Raw genomic sequence first — 23,795 nt, forward strand, 5'->3', positions numbered from 1 at the left:
AAAATAGGAAGGTGGTGCTTACTAGTGGCCAAAACGGGCCAAAAAAAAATGTAAAGATAGTGTTCTGGGTAAAACACTTGTTAAAGTCAATAAACATCACGAGGCAGGTGACCGCTCTCACAACAGATACTCAGCCGCCCCCAGAAATTCCGGCTCTTTCTTAGACAAAAATAGAGACGGTGTGCTAGAGAAGAGCTTACTACCTTTCTATTCTCTTATACGCTTATTCGTGTTTAGAGTGTGAAAAGCAAACTATGCAGCCTGGTTACTTTTGACAAAGACCGTACGTGATCGACTGCACTACTGATGCTTTAAATTTGGCTAGTGCTTACTGTTCGCATTGATTGCAGCAATTTTTCTTGGAAACTGGTTCTCTCCAGTTCCCAAAACAAAATGAGGCCGGATGATCAAGCGGCAGCAGCCGCGAAGCAAGATTAAAAGTTCGGCCCAAGACTGGTGCTTCGAGAGTCGTTCGAAATTTCCGCGCCTGGCATGTGCGTAGCTGGAAGCGCCGTTTCGTGCAGCGTCCGAGAGATGGCGGGGCGTCCCCGCGATCGAGCGTCGTTTTGCGTCCATGGGCTGAGCTGGGCGGGCGGGGACGCGCTGTGAAGGAATGCAGGAAAACTGTTTTCCACGCACTGTGCCAGTCCGGACACTTGGCACTTGGGTGACGGTGTTGGGGTGAAGTAGTTAACGAGTTAGGTAGCTCTTTCCATGGAAAGTAACTCAAGGAAAAAGTTGTACCGTTTGACTGAGGCCCTATGCGCTCGAAGTAGAACGGGGCACTTTAGATTTTAATGAGTATTCCAGCAGTCCCCTTTTGAAGGAGCAAAGTCTTGCCTGGTGTTTTTCTATTTCGTTCGTTGTCGCACTGGTGCAAAGCCAAGGCCGAGCCTGTAGCCGGGTGCGTTACCTCCTGACTATCTCTGGTAATGACGCTGCTCTTTACGAATTATAGGCGCGTGTTCACATAAGGACAGCAATCGAGGTCCCGTGACTGTGTTTGCATTTAGTTAAATTTTTACACGTGATGAGCAGTTGTGTCGACACATGGGAACGGGCCTTAGTTTTGCAGGAAACGATGTAGTTTTCTGGGTGACAGAAATCTTGTATCGCAAAGGTAAGAAACTTCGCCTTTGCGATTTTGCAAAATTCAAGCTTCAAGCCATGTCGAACAAAATTTTATGGAGCCTCAATCTTTTTTCTTTATTGCTTATGTGCGAACCTTTCTGTTTGAGTGAACGCAGAAACTTTTCTCGCCGTTTGAATTTAGTGGCGAAAAGAGCGCAATCATTGCCCCAATAAATCGTGCGTTCCAAAAAAAAAAAAAAGCATTTCAGAATGGTCATTGTATAGCATGGCGAAGTTCTCGGCCAGTTGGTGCGATATATTAAGGGGTAAAAAGAAGCGCGACGGGAACAGGATGTGGGAAGAGAAGTGGACAGGACGAGCGGGTATTAGATTGAGTGAGAACTTGACACTAAAACTTTCCCTCAGTGTCCTACCGAAGAATGCGTACAGCTTAGGATTGGTCAGCAGATGGGATTATGGCACATTTAGTTTGGTTTTATAGGTTTACCGTCTCAGAGCGACTCAGGCTTTCAGGGACGCCGTAGTGGAGGGCTCCGGATAATTTCGACCACCTGGGGTTCTTTAACATGCACTTATATCGCACAATACACGAGCCCTATATCATTTCGCCTCCATCGGCAAGCGACCGCCGCGGCTGGGATCGAACCCGCGTCTTTCATGTGCTATTCAGTGTGAATGCACGTTAAAGATCACGAGGTGGTCGAAATTATCCGGAGCCGTCTCTCATAGCCTGAGTCGCTTTGGGATGTTAAACGTACAAAACCAAACGTACTGTCCGATGATCCTATTTTCTGGCTTATTAAAACTTACAAATATTTTTCAATATGGTATCATTTCGTACTTTCGACTGCCGTCAGGAAAAATTAGTCCTTCTAGACGGGCAAGTTTTTTTCAGTTGCGTGTTGAAATTCTTCGAAATTCCAAAATTGCAAAAATGGCCAACTTTGACTCGCGCATGTCAAGAGAGGTAAATTGTTTTGTTTTATAAGTTAACTGCAGAAGATACGTCCTCTTTTTTATCATTACTGGATATTGTCCGTTAAACTGAGTCAAGGTCCCAAGTTTACCTTGAACTGATGTGTTTTTATTTTAGTGACCGCAATTATAGAACCTCAGAAAATGCTTTACAAACGTTCTTGCTTGTTAGCTTCGTTAATAAGTGGAAACATGAATGCGTTAATCGCTACTGCGCGCGGCTTTATGGGCTTCGCTAATGCGAGCTGATTTTTCCTGTACATCTGGGTACTTTAGGTTAGTACCGGCATTTGAGCTAGCTGGTATTACATCATCTTTGAAAAAACAGAGCAAAAATATGAGAGCCTCTTATTTCCGCGTCCGTCGTCTTATTGCACTTCATGGTAATTTGGCTTGGGATCTGTTTTATGAAACGCTTAGATCAAACTTTCACATACTTTTGACCAATCAGAGCCGCTTTAGTAAAAACAATAAAGGATCACGTTATCGCTGGTCTAGAATTACTAGGTACTGAAGGTATTTGAGGGAAATTTTAGCGAAAATTAGCAGTGATAGTTCTTCAAAGGATGCAAAACAGAGTCGGCCATATTTTACAAATATTGAATTCCGGAAGAAGAAACCCGTCTAAAAAAAACAACGAATTTTTCTCTTACGGTAGTAGAAAAGAGGGATGAATATATGGGAAATAATTCAGCCTTTAGTAGTTGTTCCAACTTGTGCCGTTATTGCCCTAAAAAGTCCTCTTTTTGGAACGTATAATTTTTTCACAATGCGATTTTTTTTTTGCGAAATTTTAAAAGCCGGAAAGGCTTTTGCGCGATGGCAAACGCAGCAGTTGGCATAGAATTACTTAAAAAAAACTCAAGTTCAACAAAATTTTGTTCTATTCTACACGTATTGAAAGCTACAATTTCGCGATATCGAAAAAGCGACTTCCACTTCGACTTCCTAATATACTTTTTTTCTAGAAAACTGCAGCAGTTCTTGCAAAACGACGGTCCATTCGGTGATGTAGACACATTTGCCTGGCCATCACACGTAAAACAATCAAATTGTAAACAAAAAATGGTCATGAGAGCCAAATTACCGCCCTTGTGTGAAAAGCAGTGAAGAAAAATTAATATAACGTGAAATTACCTTGAAATACTCATGTTGGAAAGGCCATGATTACCTTTTTTTTTTTTTGTAGCATTCGTGAGACCTGGAAGATGTCCAGGGTCAATACTTCTTTCACTCTAAGCACGAATACGCTTATATGGGAGTTTAAAAGGTAGTTAGCTGTTCTACAGCGGCGTTCCTTTTATAAAAGATAGTGCTCTAGAGGACAGCTTATTCCATTTTGTTCTCTCCTTTCTTTTTTGTAGTGTTGCTTGAACACGCGAACGGCATGGCTGCGCTCTTTAGAGAGCTCGTGTGTCCGTTGCCAATGTGCATCAAGGCAAAGTGGGAGACGACGAGAAGCACCGCCTCTGAGTACCGCTACGCCTACGCCACTTTCCTTCGATGTGTGGCCGTGTCGGACCCAGTGGCCATCCGAAATAGTGCATCCACACCACCTTTCGCGTGTTCAAGCTAGGAGTGGGTGGCCCTGTATACGTGAAACTGGAATTTGTTGGCGTTAAACTTATTAAAAATGGGGCTAATAAGATAAAGTAGGCTTCTAAATTAACTACTGAAATTGCGATATTCTGCCATTGCGCTGAGATGCAACCACTCTCAGTCAGTGCGAAACCAAACTCGCGACCGTTGCTCTATCTAGCGGGCAATATCCAGTAATGGCAAGGGAGCGAAATGTGATCTGCATTAGGCATGTAATTTGATTGCGTCAAAGAAAATAATGCAACACCTTTTGTAGCTCAAGAATTTGCAGCTGCTGAATGTCTTCCATGCAAATTTTAAAGAAAATGTAATGTAATAGTGGATATTTTTTTAATGAGAGTCAAAGTTGGCGATTATTTGCAATTTTCAAAATGCGAGTATTTAAAGAGGCAACTAAAGAAGTTTGTAGAGCTATGCTTAAGTTCTTATCGCATGAATCGTCGAAAGCTGTTATAGTTTTGCTTTAACCAATTAGCCCTGCATTTGGCTGTGGAATCTGCATTATCAGCCGTAAGGCAAGCCTAGCCGTGCTAATGCGAATCAGCGAAATCTTATCTGGCCACCCGTCGCCTCTCACCCTCTCTCTCTTTCCCTCGCACTTTTCCACTCACTCATCTCACCTAAAAGTGGAGAGGGGATTTCCTTCCTTGCACTTTGCCACCTGGTGGTGGCCCTTGAATTTCATTAATTAATACATTAATCCACCAAGTAATTAAAGGCCTTATGGCTGGCGCCATCGATTCCACACAAGAATGCAAGGCTATACCTAAGCATAGCATCTTTCTCTGTAAAAGCTTACCCTTCTAAAAGTGTGAATTTCCCCACATGGTGCGTAGCGCCGCCGCGGTAGCTCAGGGGTTATGGTGCTTGTCTGCTGACCCGAAAGACGCGGGTTCTTCCCCGGCCGCGGCGGTCGAATTTCGATGGCGGCGAAATTCTAGAGGCCCGTGTGCTGTGCGATGTCAGTGCACGTTAAAGAACCCCAGGTGGTCGGAATTGTCCGGAGCCCTTCACTACGGCGTCCCTCACAGCGTGAGTCGTTTTGGGTCGATAAACTCCCATAAAGCCAAAACCAAGTGTATCAGATCCTGGTTTGCACAGCGAGTGTTGTGGCCATGTAGATATACACAGTGTTCCACCTAAGATTTTCTGCATTTTTTAAAAATAGGTTTGTGAATTGGAAGAGGGCTTTTTTCGACATAGCATTGTTAGCGGTGTAGCACATTAGAATACGGCTAAGTTGTGCTAACTGGAAGGCTGGTTAACTAATATTTAGATTTAACTCTTTAAATATTGCTGTTAGGCCACTTAATTATTGAGAAGCGTATAGCCCATCATAGTATTATTCATATAAGTTTTTAGAATTTAGAAAACGCGGTTACCCTTAAATATTGCTGTTAGGCCACTTAATTATTGAGAAGCGTATAGCCCATCATAGTATTATTCATATAAGTTTTTAGAATTTAGAAAACGCGGTTACCCTCGGCGCAGTGGCCCAATAAATTTTGCCTACATCGCGCCAAAATACATGCGCTTTCGAGAAGCTCGCAGCAAAGGATCTCTCCAGTGCACGTAACTCATCGAAATAGCCAAAATAGCCACACCGCCGAGGGTAATCGCGTTTCCGAAATTCTAAAAGCTGATATGCATATTACTTAACGTAGGCTACACGCCTCTCAATAATTAAGGAGCCTAACAGTAATAGTTGAAAAGTTCCCTCTACAATATAGTTTATCAGCCTGCTAGTTAGCGCGTCTTAGCAGTATTCCGGCTACACCTCTAACAACGCTGTGTCGAATAAAGCCCTTTCTAACTCACAAAGCCTGTCTTTAAAAATTGCAGGAAGTCTTGGGTGCAACACCTTGTAGTGTCGCGTCACCGGACAGGGTTTTTGGGCTTGTCTGAGAAGGGTTCTCTCCTGTGGGATGCAAATCGGCAGGGGGGGTGGAGTTTTCTGTTCCATATTTTCATTAGGAGTAGGTTTCGCTTCATTCGGAGTTTCTTTCTTTGATTTTTGGAATAAATTTGTCTTCTAAGAGAAGGACGATGCCTGACGTTGGGTCGGGGGCGAGGCCGTGGGCCGGTGCGTCTGCCTCGTCGGTCCTCGTGTCCACGGATCCGTGGGGTGTTTCCCATGAGGTGCTCGTTCTTTTGGAGCTGTGCGATTGGAAGCCCCGCCTCAGCGGCCCCTATGCAGTGCCGTCGTGGGCAGATGAAGAAAAACCGACCCTTGCGCATCGCTGTGACCGCACACTGTTTTATGATGTACTAGAGAGTAAAAGAAAAATAAAACGATCGCTAGTGTGATATCTCGCTCCTTGCACTTTGTACTCTCGAGTACATGCCGCAGAAAGTGCGGTATCGCGGAGACTTGCGGCGCCGTAATAACGGTGCCCCAATAAAGAGCAGTGGGAGGCTGCACTGTCCAGCACTATAGCCTGGCTGACTAGCTCAAGCTTGTTTATTTATTCACATACCCTAAAAGTCTCGGGGGGGGGCATTACATAGGAGGGGGGGGGGGGGGGGGGTAAAATATAAGACATGAATAAAAAACAGTGATAAACGCCAATAATATAAATAAGCAATGCGGCGAATGTTTCACAGTTCAAAAAAAAAAAAAGCTTCACTTTGTGAACAATTTCTTCGGGGTTCTTAACTAAACCAGGAGGTGTCCCGTGGAACACCTTGCTACAACTTGGTATTAAAGGCAAAATATATTTTTTTCGTCTAAAAAAAAGTACGGGATAAGCAGCGAAAGACGCTTCCTGGGCTTTCTCCGCGAGGTGAACAGTGTCGCTGTCGGGTGCTGTAAGCGAAGGCTTCAGCGCTGACGCGTGCGGCGGGCTGACGGGAACTCGGCTGTCAAAGCGATCCGGGAGCGGCCCGCGTCGAGAATGTGCTGTGCATGGTCTTGGGGTGCGGTATCCCTCCCTAGTCCTGTAGGCCTGCTGTTTACCTACACGGGCGGATGTATATGCTTGCGAGATATTTGTTCTTGCTAAAACTGTGCCGTGAGTGTGTGTGTGGTCGTGGAATGTAGGGGGTACCGGCAGCGGATGATGCTCTTGTGTGAGACTGACCTTGTCTCTTATTCCTTTCCGAAGCTGCCGCGGTGGCTCAGTGGTTATGGCGCGGCTGCTGGCCCGAAGGACGCGGGTTCGATCCCGGCCGCGGCTGTCGAATTTCGGTGGAGGCGGAATTCTAGAGGCCCGTGTGCTGTGCGCTGTCAGTGCACGTTAAAGAACCCCAGGAGGTCGAAATTTCCAGAGCTCTTCACTATGGCGTCCCTCATAGCCTGAGTAGCTGGGGATGTTAAAAGCCCCTTTAACTATTCCTTTCCGGCCCGTAAGCTAACTAATCGAGAGCTATGATTTCTGAACTTCGTTTAGCTATTGGTCTTCAAGGTCATCTGACATGATTTCTAGCATGGAGGAGGTGGAGAAAGAACTTTTATTGGGTCCATAAAAACGGAACGTGAGGCCAGGGTGTTAGGGGGTCAGAAGCCTGTGCTTCTCGACGACCTCTCCGGCTCGCTCGATGGCCCGACGCTGATTGGCCAGGTCCGTGCTGAGCAGGGCGGCTTCCCACTGTTCTGAAGTCTGGCTTAGGTGGATCTTCGGGCCAAACACGTAAAATATCTGCGCATTGACCGCAAAGAGCGCAGTGGCAGCTACCGGGAAACGGCAGCATACATAGAGTTTCTTACTATTACCTAGAGGGAAAGCTGGCAGCCCGTCTATGGGAGTTTGCATGGCGACCCCTCGAGACCACTTCAGCCACCATGGGCGCTCAAAGCATCATGGGGCGGTGAGCTACTTGTTGCGGAACTGCAACTTTTGGCCAGAAAATAATAGAAAAATTAAGCTGTTTGATGACTACAAACGTCCTAACATTAAAAATCTTGTCTAATGATTGCAACAAACGAGCAGAAAAGCATTTAAGTGCAAAGTTTGCCCAAAATTAGAGACGACTCGCTCTCCTACTGGCCTAGTAATGAACACTATAAAAACTAATATTTCTTACTTAACAGGCGCACTTTTAAAAGTAAATATGTTTTCATAAAAGATGTTGTTGTTTAAATACTATAAGATGTTTTTTAATGGCATTTCGGAAAAGTAAAACCTTTTATTGGCGTCGTTTGTCGTCGCGTTTTTACTACTATGGGTTTTGCCCACTGCGTTCGCGCAAAAGTCGTCTGCGCACACACGAACAGCGTTTTCGGAATGAAACATCTCAGTAGTGCCACTTCGTGTTCCCAAAAAACTACGACTGTCTCGCAACAAGTAGCTCACCGCCCCATGATGCTTTGGGCGTCCATGGTGGCTGAAGTGCAGCGCCGCCAGCTTTCCCTCTAGGTAATAGTAAGAAACTCTATGGCAGCATACTGCGCTGGTGTAGGGATGGATAGCGTTTGGAGTTGTGTCCGTATGACCGTTTCGAATTTCAAGAGAGATTTATCACCTGGTCGAAACCGGTGCCTCGCGTGTCGGTAATGTGGTGTAACGTCGTGGTACGAGATCTGGCGGTCTTCGGTGGAAAACCTCACCTGGATTCCGGCTATTGACCCGGCTCGGTCGACGAAATCTCGAGTTGCGTCGTGTGCTGCAGCCTTGTTTCCCAGCGAGTCGGTGGTATGAGCTGGAACGCAAATGGCAGAGATGGGTGGAGAATTAGGTTCAACTGTCACTAAGAGTGAGCAGCTGCCTTTAGCGAAATTTCGCACAACTGACTGTGAGCCACTGGGAGTAGTTGTTCATTTGGTAGATGCTGTTGGTATGGTTGTAGCATACTCTATCCCTTCTTCGGCGGTTTGGGTGGAAACCAGGGCGGCCGGTAGGGGGATAAGGCGGCTGTGGAGAAGGCTACGTGTTGAGTGTATTCTGCGCCATATACGTACGCTTTGAGTTCTCGAGTGTGGCAGTTTTTGTGGAGAGCCTTGGCCCGGGCGTCTCTTCGGTGGCAGTTATGAATGGGGGACATGTTCTTGAAGGCCGGTGGGATAGTGAGCTGACTGTGGATATGGGAAAGGATCGACACCTTTTCTGTGAAAACGAATTCGTGTGAGGTATACAGGGTATCTAAGCTTTTGCGACCCGTCTACAAACGAATCCTTAATTGGGAAAATTTACTTGCACAGTGTATGGGGTAGTCTTTTATTGATGAAACTGTCGCCACAGCAAAGATCGAATATGCGTCAGTTTAAAGAAATCCTATGCTTTGGTATGAAAAATATGTAAAGCAGTTTCCTCTTCATGGTCAAACACAAGTAAATGTCACACTTTCTGCGGTGGGGAGGAGTTCTCGAACGCCATCCGGGAAGTTTTCAAATATGGGTCTTTTTTATGAAGCGATAAGAGGTGCAGTTTTGGGTCTTTCACCGAACTATAGCTAGGTGGGTCTATTTTCTAAAGCCTCAAAAACGTGCGGGTTGGACCAGAGAGCATACATTTTTGCCTTAGGATCCAAAATAATTACATGAGGTACGTTTTTGTGCACCCGCGCATTTGTGTATTCTCAGCTGTAAAGGGTTATGGAGCCTGTGGGATAATTCGTGAAGCACTCCTCCTCGGCCAGAAGCTGCTCGAACTCGCCTCGTCTGAGTACTGTTGGCTGAGCGCTGACGGCTTCCGCTTATTCGGCTGGCTCGCGCCCGTAACGAATCCCTGTGGCCGAATTTATTTTCGGAGCTGATGCAGCGTGTGTGGGTGGAGCGTCTAATAAAAGTAGGTGAAACGTCCGGTATATAGTTTCTGTGCTCGCAGTTCTTGTGCGTTCTTTCGCGGGACTCAGGGGCGCGTTGTTGAGGCTCGCCAGGCAGTGAGTTCGTACACATCTTCCGGCTTCACCGTCCGCGGTCCGCTTTAACCAAAGCGTTGCCTTGTGGTAGAGCATCCGCCTCGCATTCGGGAGGTGCTGGGTTCGATCCCCAGTGCCGCCGGGTACCCACCGGTTTCTTTAATGGGTACAAGATTTCCCCTGGCCCTGGTGCTCGGCTCTTCTAGGATGAGATGCTTGGGAAAAGGGTCTTAGACCGAACAGTTGCCTTGACGGATGAGAGATAAGTTCCCCCGTCAAGCAACCCTAAATCCGCCTCGTGGGGTAAAAGCCCAACTTGTGCCCCCCCCCCCCCCCTTTTTTTTTTACTGCTACTGATTCTGCTGCCGTGAGCCAGTCGATCAGTGCGAGTGTAAGACGCTGAAAAAGTCAGAAAGGCTGATTTGTACTCACGCACGAGTGAATGGCCGTTGCGCATCTCTGCTGGCATTCGAGCCGCGTTGGCCGAAGGGTACCACGCCCGAAAGCAAGGGTGCGAAGGTCGTTCGAAACTGGGCTTTGCCTGCGATGGGAGCAGCAGGGTTTACGGAGCTTCTCCCAAACGTACAACCCTAAAGAAAGCCGGGCGCCAGGCCTGGGGACGCTTGTACCCATTTTTACCGGTGGGTGTCCGGCGGTGGGTTTCGAACCAACCACCTTTCCGCTTGGAAAACCGGCCGCAGGGACCAAATGTACCTTGTATCTCCGCGGGGCATCGTGCGCGACTACGTGTAGTGGGAAAACCGCGTGCGGCGGTTGCCAGCGCGAGCAACAACGGGTGCAACCCCGAGCGCACCGCCTCGACTCCCACGTCAGTGTGCGGCCCGACCCCGAGGGAAGCCTCCCATCGTCATCGGGCACGCTTGGCCGCTCTTACGCAAACAGTGGGTCCGCGCCGTTCCCTTAACCCCATAACAAATTGTCGCTCCTCTTCGCCTCCCTTTCCTCCCGCCGGCACCGCCAACTTTGGGCTGCGGTGCGCCTCTGCGGGATGTCGCTGTGGAGCCGGCGCCCGGGGTATCCATCAAACTGTGGCGGTACGCATATATCTTCACGCGGAGACGACTTAAAGTAAGAAAAGGAGGCGACGAGTTGGCTATACACCCTTCCCTCCGTTTGTAGGGTTGAGCTGCGCCGTGGGCACTGGTGCGTTCCCGATTCGGGGCTTTAAAAAAAAAGGGGGGGGGGGGGGAGGCGGTGAAACCGCAAGAACAATGACCGCGTGGCCAACGACGCGCGAGCGCGGGTGTTGAGTGTGTGTGTGCGTGTCTATGCAGAGCGGCGGCAGTGGGGAGATTGGGGAGGGGGCGGAGGAAAAGCGTAGGGAAAGCGGGACGAGTTTTTGCCGGAGAAGTGCGGAGGCGGTGGTCGCCGCACGATACCCATTACTGGAAGGGAAAGGGCATCGGGGCGCTTTATGTAAGAGAATCCATTAGCGTTGGGAGCATAGGGTGGGGGAGGGGGGAGCAAAAAGGGGGAAAAGAACCCCTTTCGGGGCGCCGCGCGCGCCACCCTTTCCTAACCCTCTCTCGCTCGGTGGTAGGGTGCGCCTCCGAGCGGGTTGCGACGAACTCCGCGGCGCGCCTTTATTCTCCTTCTTTTTCCCGGCCGCCTAGTCTCGGGATAGGCGGAGGGGGGGGAGGGGGAGTGCTGAGACGGGGAGCGCCTTTTTCCCGCATCCCTAATTGCATTTCCAGAGCCACGGCTCATTTGCCGCGCGTCTCGCGCGGCGGCGTAGTCAGTGAGCGCCATCTACGGCGGAGACGGTTTTCCCTTCCTTTTCCCCTTTTTTCTCTGCTTCCACTTCCCATCGGGGCGCACGTGCGGCCTCCGAGAGTGTACTAATTACGCTCCGGCGGAGGGAAAGACAGAGCCCCGGAGTTGCCTAAGTGCAGCCATTCGTAATAGGGACGGGTCCGCGTGCGCACCGCCGCCACGTGACGCGGACGAGGCCCAGGGGTTCCGCCCCGGCCGCTCCTTTCTGATGCGCGCGCTTCGATCTCGCTCTCCTCCAATCACGGCGCCCCGTGCGCGCGCGGTGGGCCGTCGCGGTGCCTCGGTCTCTTCCACCGTGGGCGCACGGGGGTCGAGCGCCGGTTCCCGGCGGCGTTGTCCGTCTCGCCCTCTCTGTGGTGCCCGCGTCTCTCCGCTGACCGCTGGTCTCTGGCTCCTCGCTCGGACCCCTCGGTTGTGCCACCGCGGTGGCTCAGTGGTTATGGTGCTTGGCGGCTGACCCTAAAGACGCGGGTTCGACCCGGCCACGGCGGGTGAATTTCTATGGAGGCGAAATTCTGGAGACCCGTGTACTGTGCGATGTCAGTGCACGTTAAAGAACCCCAGGTGGTAGAGATTTCCGGAGCCCTCCACTACGGCGTCTCTCATAGCCTGAGTCGCTTTGAGACGTTAAACCCCATAAACCAAACCAAACAAGCCCCTCGGTTGTGCCACGAGCGCGTATACGTGATGCGTGCCGCCTTGACAAAAATTAGGATGGACGAGTAAAAAGAAATAAAAATAATGGTTTCGTGATTGCATTGCACAGTCATTGATAGCTGCATTTAAGGTATTCCTCCGAGGTGGGGTGCATTGTTCGCCGCCTCTGAGGAACGGTGTGGAAAGAAATCGGGCTGAACGATGGAATATTTTAATAAAAATGTGATAAAAGTCACATGGTGTGCTATGAGCGTATTATCAGCCCGAAGGTGTACGCGCGCTTCGAGGATTCGATCCCGACACCCGGTACTCGGTCACCGACGTCACAGCCACAAAGCCACTGCCATGCGTGAGAGAAATCTGAAAAAATTGTGAACACTTGTAACCTGCTCTCATGTTGACAGTTGAGCTAGTCTCTCGGGTTGGGCTTACCCTTTTAGCTTGGGTCATGCAGCGAAGCAATCTTGCCGTTGCCGCTCCGTGCTGTTGTCGCCACGCGGTGACCTGTTTATTGCCATGATGAGAAAAGACTCAAGGTAGCGACTTGGGCTAGTTAGTTAACTTTTTGTCGATTAAGTAAGGAAAAAGTTGCAATTAAAATCGTTATTACGCAGTCGAAGGTACACGTTATTTATTCGTCATAGCCGTATGTCGACTTGGCAGCAACTTTAGCTTGTGGACGGGCTTGCCTATCAATGTGGAGACCCAGAACAGCATAGCAGACGTTCAGTTTGTGTGCCGGGTGACGGTTGAATCAGCGCAGTTATGCGCGCAAACTTGAAGCTCTATCGAAAGCCATGCCTGACGGGTGTTCACAATGGAATTGCTGCCGCGCGCCCGCCTTTACAGTGGTCCGTACCGGCCTCTAAAATACGGAGCCAGAACTGCGGCTGACTTTTTTTCCTTTTCCTCTAAAACATTATATCTCCGAGGTAGTCTTATACCCCTGTCACACTAGCAAATTTAATGTCATTCGAACCTAATGGCATTCGGTGCATCGAATGTCATTTGGTCTCTTTCGGTGCCACACGGAAAAAAATAATGTCATTCGAAAATGGTGGCATCGACGATCAGTGAAGAAAAAGTAGTCCAACTGAACGACATCAGCGCGCATAAAAGATGTTTGAAATTGTTGTGCAGTGTTTCAAAAGCGAGTCAAAACATTTGTGTGCCGTATTATAAGCTTAAAATAATATTTCCGGCCATTTTGCACCACTTTAGCCATCAAAAGCCAAGCCAGGTACAAAGTTAACCACAAATCCGATAAATGTAAACAAACAAAATGGCTGACAGGACGGCGCGCGGAGCTTGGAAATGACTTCCAAAAGGTGAACTGCTCAGTTACGTCTTTAAGTACCTTCGAGCTTAACAAACATGGCACGCCTACCAGCAAGAATCACGCAACCCAAAATGACCGACGGTCGCAGGAAAGACGCTGCTTCACGCTCGGCCGCTGTTGTTGGCTGCTGCTGAGACCGAGAGTAATAGCTATCCACGACAGCCTGTAGTGTGAACAGATTCACACCAACATTACCTTTTTTTTTTATCAGAACTAAATAAATGCACTTCCTAAGTTTGGTAGTGTGCACATTATTTTTTCGCGTCGCTTGTTCCTGCTGCGTATCTGGTGTCCAGAGTATGCATTCGGTTCGAGATCGAATGCGAATGAGTTCCCTTAACTCATTCGATAGCGAATGTCATTCGAACCTAATGGCATTACATGTTCCCGTGTAGCAGCCGATTAATGACAAGGTGCTAATGTCATTCGATTCGAATGTCATTAAATTTGCTAGTGTGACAGGGGTATTACACACTCCACCGAGCGCCCCCTTACGCGGCCGAATGTGGGTGCACAACCGAATATGTCAGCCGCCAACGTGCAACCGTTTCTTCCGCTTTCCGTTTACTCTTCATCGCCCAGCAAACGGATCTTGCGAGAATAACCTTTTGGGGCGTCATTTTTTGTTTACGTTGATAAATATTTTTCCGCCTAACTAGTATATCCAGGCCCCAAGAATGACTATTTATTGCCATTCTAGCGCAAAATACCAGCTGATAATTTTTTAGAGCGACGTGAAAAATTTCCTATGTAGTTGATGGAAATACCACTTCTAAACACCCGAATCGTTGTGGAATCGATTTCTGTTTTGAAGGTGTACATTGCTCTTGAAATTATGAAAAAAAAAACATTTGACGTCAATACTGGTGGAAAAATCGGTCTCCATAAAATTGGCAAACATCATTCTGCCCCGTTCGGTGTTTCTCATAGCATTATCCCCTGTGTTCGCTAAATCGCACAAAAATCATCTTATTTGCGACATAAAGGGTGCTAAATTTACCCGAAACAAAAAGAAAAGTACTGGCAGGTGCACCGCACTCTCAGAAAAATCCTCGATTGCTGTGCACACAGTTGGGTACAAAGCACCCTAAAATGTTACTACGCAGAGGACAGAAAGACATACTCTGAGTGCTTAACGTTAACCTGTTGGCGCCGAAGCCTTTAAAGGCGCAGTAAAAGCGGGCTCGTCTTAGCTGCCTTCCCCGCACGACGCACGAGCGCGTGGGTCACAACAGCGCCAGTGTTCCTTGGAAGGGTGACTTCACCGCATTGCAGAGGTGTTAGGAGAATGGCACACTTTATAGGTGGACTTCACCACACCCGATATTTCTGTTTGCTGGATTAGTGGCTTCGCCGCATTGGAGTGGTGTAGTTAGGAGAATGGGTACGTCAACTCGACAACTGGCCACTGTCACGGCTTCACCGCATGGCAGTAGTGTCGTGCGGCGAAAATGGGAACGCCAGGCCGAAGGTTAACACTACTTTGACCACTATCGCCCCCTAGTCTACGGAAATCGTCTTGCGCTTTCATTTTCCACAGTTGTCACTCATGTTGGCTTTGTGAAACCAGCGTTAGTTCGGTACCAGCAAGCACGCCGAACACACTTCCAAACGGTCGAATCACACATCGCAATCACGCCGCGGAAACTGAACCTAAACTGCACACGGCCCTGAGAAGTGCTGTGCACGGCGCTCTCGCAGCGGGTCGTGTGCAGCGAAGACGCTTAAAAGAAGAGGGGAATCCCCGCGGAGGCGCAGTTCGTCGTGCTCACCGCGCTGCACCCGAATTTGGGCAAAGACTGATGGGCCAGCGTAAAAAAAGAAAAAAATTGCCGTACCGAAGCCGCTGGCGACGGATCGTGTGGAGGAACACCCCGTGCGTGAAACGTTTTAACGCGATGGCGTTATGGCGCCCGTTCGTCAGAAAATCTGGCTTCGTCCTCGGCGGCGTTCTGAGCGAAAAATCGGCCGGGCGGCCGCCATATATGCCCGTACTGGGGCACATGGTTCTGCTCGGCCTCGCGCAACCAGCCGTGGTCGAAAGATGGGCCTGTCACATGACCTCGTGGCGTCATCACAACCTGCCAACCGTGCCAGGTGGCAGTTAAAGTAATGATTGGTTGCGAGAGGCTCCACGGGAAGAGCCCCACCGGTGACAGGAGCAGTTGCACATTGCTTAATTAACCGCTGCACCATTGCCCCACGGTTGGTATGAGGACTACCAGGGATCTACGAGTACAAATGCAAATGCGAATTCCTTTATTTTCAACATCGCGTGATGTTAGGAGGTGCGCCCAAATAGCCTTACATTGGCTTGACAAAGGAATGCTCCGACTTACTTCAGAAAGCAGCGGCCGCAACAGTGCACAGATAACAACAGCAAAGGGTAACGAAGGTTGCAGTAGAATTTGTTTTGAGAACAAAGTAACAAGCATTGAGATGACACAAGTGGTACACAAAATGGAACTACTGAAACGTACATTTTGGTATAAGGAGGAAGAACGTGTACAATAAATAGGAGGTGCTCGGCAAATAAAATTGAATGTCAGGTTTTAAAACTGCGAGGACACTTTGGCAACTAAATTGCTGAGAGGCGAAAGCCGAGGACACTATGCCGTGACGACTTCCGGTGGATGTGACGTCACACCGTTCCCGTGCCTGTATCGACGTCTGCGTATTTCGACGCAATTTTGACATTTTTGACTGTAATTGATTAAATAATTACTCTACAGTCATCAAACGTGGCTTCTAGATTCATTTTTTCCTCCTCCACCTGAAGGAACCATTCGTTTTCTTCTTTTTTTTTTAGTTCACGAGTTAACCTGGCGCCAAAGGTGTGACACCCTCTGCTAACGAACGACAGTATGAGCCATTAAAGGCTTTCGCCTTAAAACTCGCTGTAAGAATTAAGAAGGTTGGGGATTTGAAAGCGAAGCATTTGATGACCGTAATAGGTCCTAAAAGGTGGAATATACCAGGTGTCGTTGCTTCATGTTTTGTAATATTTATTTCTTGGTTGTACGTTGGGTAACCGATCAAAAAAAGGAATCGTGTATTTTTCGGCTTCTTTCATAACGGTGACTGAGCAATGCATTGTAGAGTCCCGTAACTTGTTTTGTTTTCAACGATGAAAAAAGAAGTTGAGTATCAGCGTAAATAGGTACATTTGCAATAATGCGAACGGCTTTTTTCTGCATTTTAAGTAATATTTGTGTGTTTCATGTTGTCGTTCCCCACACCAAGGGGGAATAGGAAAGGTTAGGCAAAAATAGAGCGTTATAAAGTAAAAGTTTGATAATAAGTGGTAACAGGAAAACCTGCACAGCATACCTGCGCATTTGGCAAGTTTATTAATAAGCGTATCAATATGCAAATCCCATGACATATTGCATTGGAGAATCACGCCAAGACACTTTACTGAGGACGTTGTTTCAATCTGCGTTGAACCAAGCGTCAGACTGGGTAGATGATCCAGTGGTTTATTTTTTTGGTCTAAAAAAATTAATTTAGTTTTGGTTGCGTTAATTTTCAGTGACGATACGGTACTCCATGCGGCTATTTTATGTGACGTTTCATTGTCCTTCAGTGTTAATTCATTTATTTTTTGAGCCGTTGAAAATATAGTCACGTCATCTGCATACATAACAAACCTAGCGTTACTGTCAGTGTTCACAATGTCATTAATGTAGAGATTAAATAGTGTGAGTCCCAAAACACTGCCCTGCGGCACGCCTGAGCGAGTGGGTTTTAGGTGCGACGAAAAATTGTTAGCTTCTACCAATTGCTGGCGGTGCTGTTAATATGTTCGGATAAGCTGTAGAAAGACACTGCGAAAACATAATGCTCATGTTTAAGCTCATTGACATCCACCCAAGCGCAGCCAGTAATTGATTACTCACTCATTACAAATCTACTCCACCTTGGGGGATTCCCCTAAAACATTTGACCAACACAGTTCCCACTTCGAGTTATTGATCAATTCGCTCTCGCCCTACCATAAGGTTGCCGTTCCGGTTAGCTCAATTCGTAGAGTGGCTGCTCCGGTGAAGCGGTGGTCTCGGGTTCCAACTCCGGACCAGGACGAACTTTTCTTTAACTGCGAAGTTTCTGAGAAAGCTGTATAGCTTTTCTTTGTAGCCATGTGGCTGCGCTCGGGTGGTTGTCAGTGAGTAATTACTCCCTTATTATGCCTTCATAGGTGCGCTGTCAAATAAGGATGATTTGGAAAGCTTGGAATGTATGGGCCGCGCTTTCGGCCAGTGCCCCTACCCAGGGATAACTCCGGCTCGCACAGTTGTGTTGGTTTAAAAGCACATAGTCTCTGAAGTTGCGTTCGATAATTTCTCATCATCTTTAAAGCTTTTGTTAATGAAGGGACGACCTCGTATCGGCACTGTGGAACCGGAAAGCTGCTTTGAAAACGCAAGTTTACTTGCATTCTTAAGGGCCGTATACCTCCCGCTGCTACCCCCACCCGGCGACCGCAGCGCCACCGCATCTGCTGGTTGCTCTGTGTGTATTTCTGTCTCGCTAGTTGCGACACTGGCCGCGTGACGAAGCGTGAATCGAATGGCTAATCGACCCCGCAGTCGCCGTCTAAAACTCGTAAAAAGAGAGATCTCAGGTACACACTCATGTAACTGCGGGGCACCAGAACGTAAAGATATGGGCGTGAAAGCTTTGCGTATACACACTGAACGGCGCAAAGGCGACAAGGACACAGCGTGGAAACGACACGGGGGTCCTGTCAACAGAATGTTACTGAACGCTAGCAATGATATGGACGAAAGAACGATATGTGGGCTGTGATGTTGCCACGAAAGTGTCGGGTTTGGTCGTGCCGACATGTGCCTTCGCTCTGTGTCACGTGTTCCTGCGCGCACCTTTCTTTCAGCGATGTAAACAGCTATACGCTGTTCAGTTGTGCTGATGGGATTCGTGTGTTGTCCTCTCGCTGTTCGCCGCGTCTTGAAAACAGCACCGTTTCCTTGTTACCAAGCCGCGCCCGCCCCGCTACCCGGCCACATCTGAGCTGGCAGGCAGAATATTTCTATAGCTGGAATATATTTCCGGTTGGAATTCAATGGGCAAATGCAGGCGCGGGCGCTGGGTAATAATTTGTGTGCCTAATGAGATTAGAATGGCGTGTGTTGGCAGGATGTGGGCGAAGGAGAGAGTCGTCGGACGGTAACAAGCCGGAGGTGTTTGTCGCAGTGTCTTCCGTCACAGAGTTGCATTAGTCGAGTCTTGGCGCCTGTCTGCCTCCGCTTTTCGCGGGCAGGTTGTCTTCGTGGACATTTGCTGTGATTGTTATTGGACTGTGCAGCTGTTTGCTTTCAGTGCGAGAGCACTGTTCCGATGGGTAAACCCCGAGCAAAATCTTGCCATGTCTGTATGCTTGCGGTGTTTGCGGGTTTTTGCCAAGTGAAATAAATAAACATCAGCTTCTCGACTTGAGCTTACCGTCGGACGTAGTATTGGATGGTGAGCAGGATGTATTAGGTATTTTTAGCATAGCGCGTACCGCTACCGCGTACCGTGCCCCGCCACTGCGCACGCGCTGATTGGTCTCGACGCGGCAGGCGGGCGTGCTACTGACGGGGACGTGGCGTCATCTGGAACCCTCAACGCCATCTGTGCATGCGCAGTGGCGCTTTGCTAAACGTATCGATTTATTGTGAATCATGGTGGCGTGTGTGTGAAGGGAAGGGGGGTGTATTCAACGATCGGTCGGATGTTAAAAGCGATGAAGTCGCGCTGGTTTCGCTTTCTAGTAAAGCGCGGATGTGTACCTCGATTCTTTCAGCTTTCTTGCAATTTACCCATGCAACAGCGTCATCGGAATTCCTCTTACTGGATGTTGTGGTTTCATGCGTGCGCCTGGGCATACTTGCCCTCCCTTTTAGAGCGCAGCTGTTTGGCGCCCGTTCCTGCGTTTCGCGGCGTCGCCGTTGTTCCTCGTAACCAGCTCCGCAGCCGGCGCAGCGCCCACTCCTGGCGCCGTTTCTCCTGCACGGCCAAGCCGAAACGCATAGCCGCCGCCGTTCGCCACTGCATGTACCCCCCCCCCCCCCCCCCCCCCCTCGCCGTTTTCCTCCGTGGCGGCGACCGCGCGATAGCTCGCTGTGTTCTCCGGTTGCCGAAGCGCCGGCTCGGCATCAGCGGATCACGGTGCGTGCATCCCAAGCCGAAACGCAGAGCCATGACTGTGGCAACCTCGCGAGATACTTGCGCAGACCTCGTCTTTGAGAAGCAGGCATTGGTGCAGCAAGTCGAGCATATATCCATCTATTTCTCCGACCACAAAGCTTCCTTCATGGCAGTCAAGAACAGTTAGGGGAGTGTTTCTTGAAGGAGTATGGGTGGGAAAAATAATAAGTTGTCTGTGCTTGTACGTACATGTCTTCCTCGAATTCTTTGCCTCAGTCTATGGAAGAGCTGAAACAGCTGATGAGCTGCGCTCAAATTTCGGATAAGAATATAACGTAATAGTCGACAATTTTTTTTCTTTCTCCCCTTCTGTTGTCACTACGATGTGCAGTGACACGTCGGACATCGGTACTTACCGGACACTATAAATGTAATCCCGCCGTCGTTTTGTAAGGATCAGCCAAACGGTCTCTGAAAAAAAAGGAAAGGTCGGTCAAGCACCCAGTGTACTTTTGTCGCCGTCCACGGAGCTAGTGGAATGTGCTACTCCGCCGCTGGTTTTTGTGGGTTTCCTCGTTACCGGGCAGGTAGGGTTAGTAGTGGTGGTGGTGATGTAAATATACAGGCGGGATTAGTCTTACGGAAACGTGTCGGCAATTGCTCCGTGTGAGTCATTGAATTAGGAGATTGAGTCCCTACCACTGACCCACAAGGCCAGTGTCCTCTAAAAACTTCAGCAGTGATCGTGACACTAATCGTCGCTCAGTTCGGGAGCCCTCAGGGTACACGATCCGTGAGACGTCGTCGAAGGGAACGTTCAGCCTCCCCAGGCTTTCCTGGAGTCTCACGCTCGGCACAAAAACTCGGGCACCAGTTTCGCTCAGCTGGAGGAACTCTCCGTTTCGTCAGCCGGTTTTGCAGGCGATGGCGGTTTCCCATTTCTGCGGTACGAACCTGACGATTACCGGTGTCCGATGCCGTTACTGATCGCAGCAGGTGTCAAGATGCGTCCTCCACTTCATACCCGAGGGCGAAAAAATGAGCACCGTAGAGAAGAAAATAATAAAAAAATATTTTCTTTTTCTCGGGGGACTCTGCAGCAACGATAACGCGCCTACTCTTGGTGTGCATGCAGTGCGTGGGGCGAGGGCCTGTTCCTGATGCTGGAGACGGCGCTGATCGCGGCCCTGGTGATGCGCTACCGGGGCCAGGGTGGCCAGATGGTGGCCTTCACCGCCTCCTACGCCTGCCTGCTGGCCCTGCTCATGGGCAAGGTGGTGCCCGTGCCCGTGCTCTGGTCGGCGCAGCTGGTCAGCCTGCCGGTCATCATCTGCGGAAAGGTATGCATGCGCCCTCACCCTCCTGCCTTCCACACTGTGTAGAGTGTGGCAGCTAGGTGCACGCTTCTCCAGAATGCTTAGACGCATGCAAGTTTGGTTTGGTTTGGTTTTATTGGGGTTTAACGTCCCAAAGCGACTCAGGCTATGAAGGGCGCCGTAGTGAAGGGCCCCGAAGGTTTCGACCATCCTGGGGTTCTTTAACGTGCACTGACATCGCACAGTACACGGGCCTCTAGAATTTCGCCTCCATCGAAATTAGACCGCTGTGGCCGGCAAGTGAGCTCATTCGCAATATGCCCGCGTCAGCGTTAGGAAACTTCGTATAGTTGGGAAAGCTTCCGGACTGAAACTTTTATACCAATTGATTAATGGCCGTTATAAGAATGACATAACTAATATCATATCTTTCTTGTACGGATACGCAACTCGCCAAAGGCATAATCTATTACCCCGTTTTCCTTGCGTGTCATTCTTCCCTCGCACAATAGTTGACTGGAATCAGCTTGAAAACAACGTCGTCTCTGTACCGCCATTAACTGCGTTTTTATCAAGTTTATAATAATGCTATTTCGTCTATTATTTACTAGTTTCGTTCTTTGCTGTAACCTTTGAGTGATAATTTCACTTTCTATTTATTTGTTGTTGTTGTGCCTGGCTGCGCCTTTTGTGCTTATTGGGCTTTCTATTGTATAAGCAGTGCTCAGTGCATTTATTTTCTTTACATGTCATTGTTTTAAATCAAGCTTGTACCACCCTGCTAAAATCACCGTGTGGTGATTGCAATATCTACAAATAAACAAATAAATATATATACCATTTGTCCAGCCTGAGCAGACGCCAGCGCCAATTGCTGGAATAGCGGCCTGAGGAAAGCCAGCGTCCTGTCGTTGTCATGGCGACGTCATCCAGAAGAAAAAGAAACATCTCCGAACGGGATTCGAACCACCGCCGCAGTGGAAACAAAGCAGTTTCATTTCCCGCTGCCTCAACCTATTCGCCGTCACCGCATACTGTCGGGCTGCGTGCTCGTGTGCGAATGATTAATTTTTAAACATTGTTTCCTCCAGTCGCCAGGTGCGCTGATGTATTTGAAACCGAAACTAGCCGGAGTTTCCTGCCCCCGTCTGCATCTCGCTGAGACCGAAAAGCGGCGTGCGCCTGCGTCGCTATTGCCGCTTGTAGGCAATTAAAGCGGCTACACACGTGTGTGTTTCGCTTGCAGTAATGCCACTGCTTGCCGGTCCCGCAAATCATTTTTTTTATGGCCGTATTCTAATTGCATTTGTGACTACCCTTGCGTCTCAGCCGATCGAGTCTCGCGGGTGGCCGCTGCCGTGACGTGCGGCGGCGGTCGTGCAGTTGGGCTAATTGCCGCCACGAGAGCACATGAACGCTAGTGCGCGGGCTTGCGGCGACTGGAGGCATCTTTCGAAATTCCTTCAGCCGCCTCCATGCGCTTTCTACCTCTCGCGGCCCGGGGGCGGGGGGGGGGGGGGGAGAGGGGAGGGGAGGGGAGGGAGTGGTTTGACGCGCGGAAAAACAAACCGCACTTGCCTCCTTTCGGGCGCGCGGCTGAGCTCGCAGGATTCCGGCGCTGTTATCGTGCCGACTTTCTCCCGCCGCTGGTGGATGCGGCATCTAATTCGCCCGGGTGCACGTGGAAGCGCATCCGCTTGCGGGCATTATACGAGCCAAACTTAGCCCGCACCACACTCCGTTTCTCTCGTTGAAAAATGAGACATTAACTCCTGCTCGGCAACGCAGAACCGGACGAAGGGCAGTGCTGAGGAGGCTTCCAGGGAGTCCTCAAAGGGGCGCTGAGGATGGCTCCGTGGAATTATTTTTATTAAAATTTTATTCTCTGGGTCTTTCTGCCTATGTTGAATGTTTGTCCGGCAGCAACGAAAAAAAAAACGCATTTACTGCTCTGAGAGTTGCATTTACCTCTGCTGCACGCCGGCTTCACCGGAAAAGCCGAAGTCGTGGTCCCCAGCAGATAGGTCATATCAATTCCCGAAATGCCAGCATGCTGACTTTGCGACATGGGATAATCGTCGGCACCGAACGTAAACGCAGAATGGATGGCGGCGCCACGTGTGAGCAATCGCCATTTTGCTCTGCTCTTTGCCTATTCACGCATTTGCTTCGGGATATATGCGCGCAAAATTACCACCGCACCCGAAGCCGCAAGTTCGACGTTCAGCAGACGCGCAAAAACTCGGGGTGCGTTTGTCTCGCCGGCTTCTTTCTATCACCAGAGCGCGATTCTTCAGGCAGAGGTCCTGCCTGGAAGACTTAGGAGGCCGGGGGCACGAAGCCTCTGTGTGGGCTGAGGCCCTGCCAGAAGCCACGCCGTTGTTTCCCTGCTTACGTGTGCACTGTCTTTTTTTTTTTTCACAGCATTAACTGCATTGGTAGACGGCTTAACCTAACACTGGAGCATTCACCCCCCATCCCTTGTTGGAGTCATCCTGGTGGGCGTTACCGGCCACGTGCACCGCGGAGTCGGCGCCCTCCACTGGGTGGACCTGGAAGTAAACGCGTTAGGGGGGGGCGTAATGTATATGGGGCAGCGAATGCTGCACCATCGCCACATGGAACTCTCTTCATTCCCCAGTCCCGGAAATCGATATTGCGATCAGCTCGTCATATTTGACCTTGCATGGCGGAACCCGCGCCTATAACAAACTAAACAGCGCGCGGAGATTTGTCCTGTGCATGCATTAGCGTAGCAAGTGCGTGGCCAAATTGGCTCATGTCGACTTTTGCCAGAAGTTAGGACCGAGGTTCTCGTTTTCTTCTCATGTCAGTGGCTATATTTTGTAAGCATTCTTTGGCCTCTTTGGCATTTGCAGCTCCTCCTTTGGAACTGAGGTTGCAAGTGGTATCAGTACCGACATCAGAGAAATGTTAACGAGTTCACATTCCTCTCTCTGCCCCGCGCTCAGTTTTCTCTTTTTTTTTCGAGAATTAAGGCAGTCTAGGCGAGCTTTTGAGTTGTAGGTGTCCTATATGTTACGTCTTGTAACAGGACAAATGCCAAGAAATATAAG

The 23,795-nt window shown here is 49.3% G+C and overlaps 1 protein-coding gene across 1 annotated transcript in view; it reads left to right on the plus strand.

The window, feature by feature from the left end:
* The window catches only part of LOC149344180 (mannose-P-dolichol utilization defect 1 protein-like), a 73,480-nt gene that overhangs the window by 32,437 nt on the left and 17,248 nt on the right, over positions 1-23,795 (plus strand). The window contains exon 4 of the mRNA XM_089546202.1: positions 20,538-20,742. Coding sequence (XP_089402328.1) covers positions 20,538-20,742 — 205 coding nt within the window. The remainder of the gene's footprint in view (positions 1-20,537; positions 20,743-23,795) is intronic.

The sequence above is a fragment of the Amblyomma mixtum genome, chromosome 5 (genome assembly GCF_055824585.1).
Source record: "Amblyomma mixtum isolate Tamu chromosome 5, ASM5582458v1, whole genome shotgun sequence".
Lineage (NCBI taxonomy): Eukaryota > Metazoa > Arthropoda > Arachnida > Ixodida > Ixodidae > Amblyomma > Amblyomma mixtum.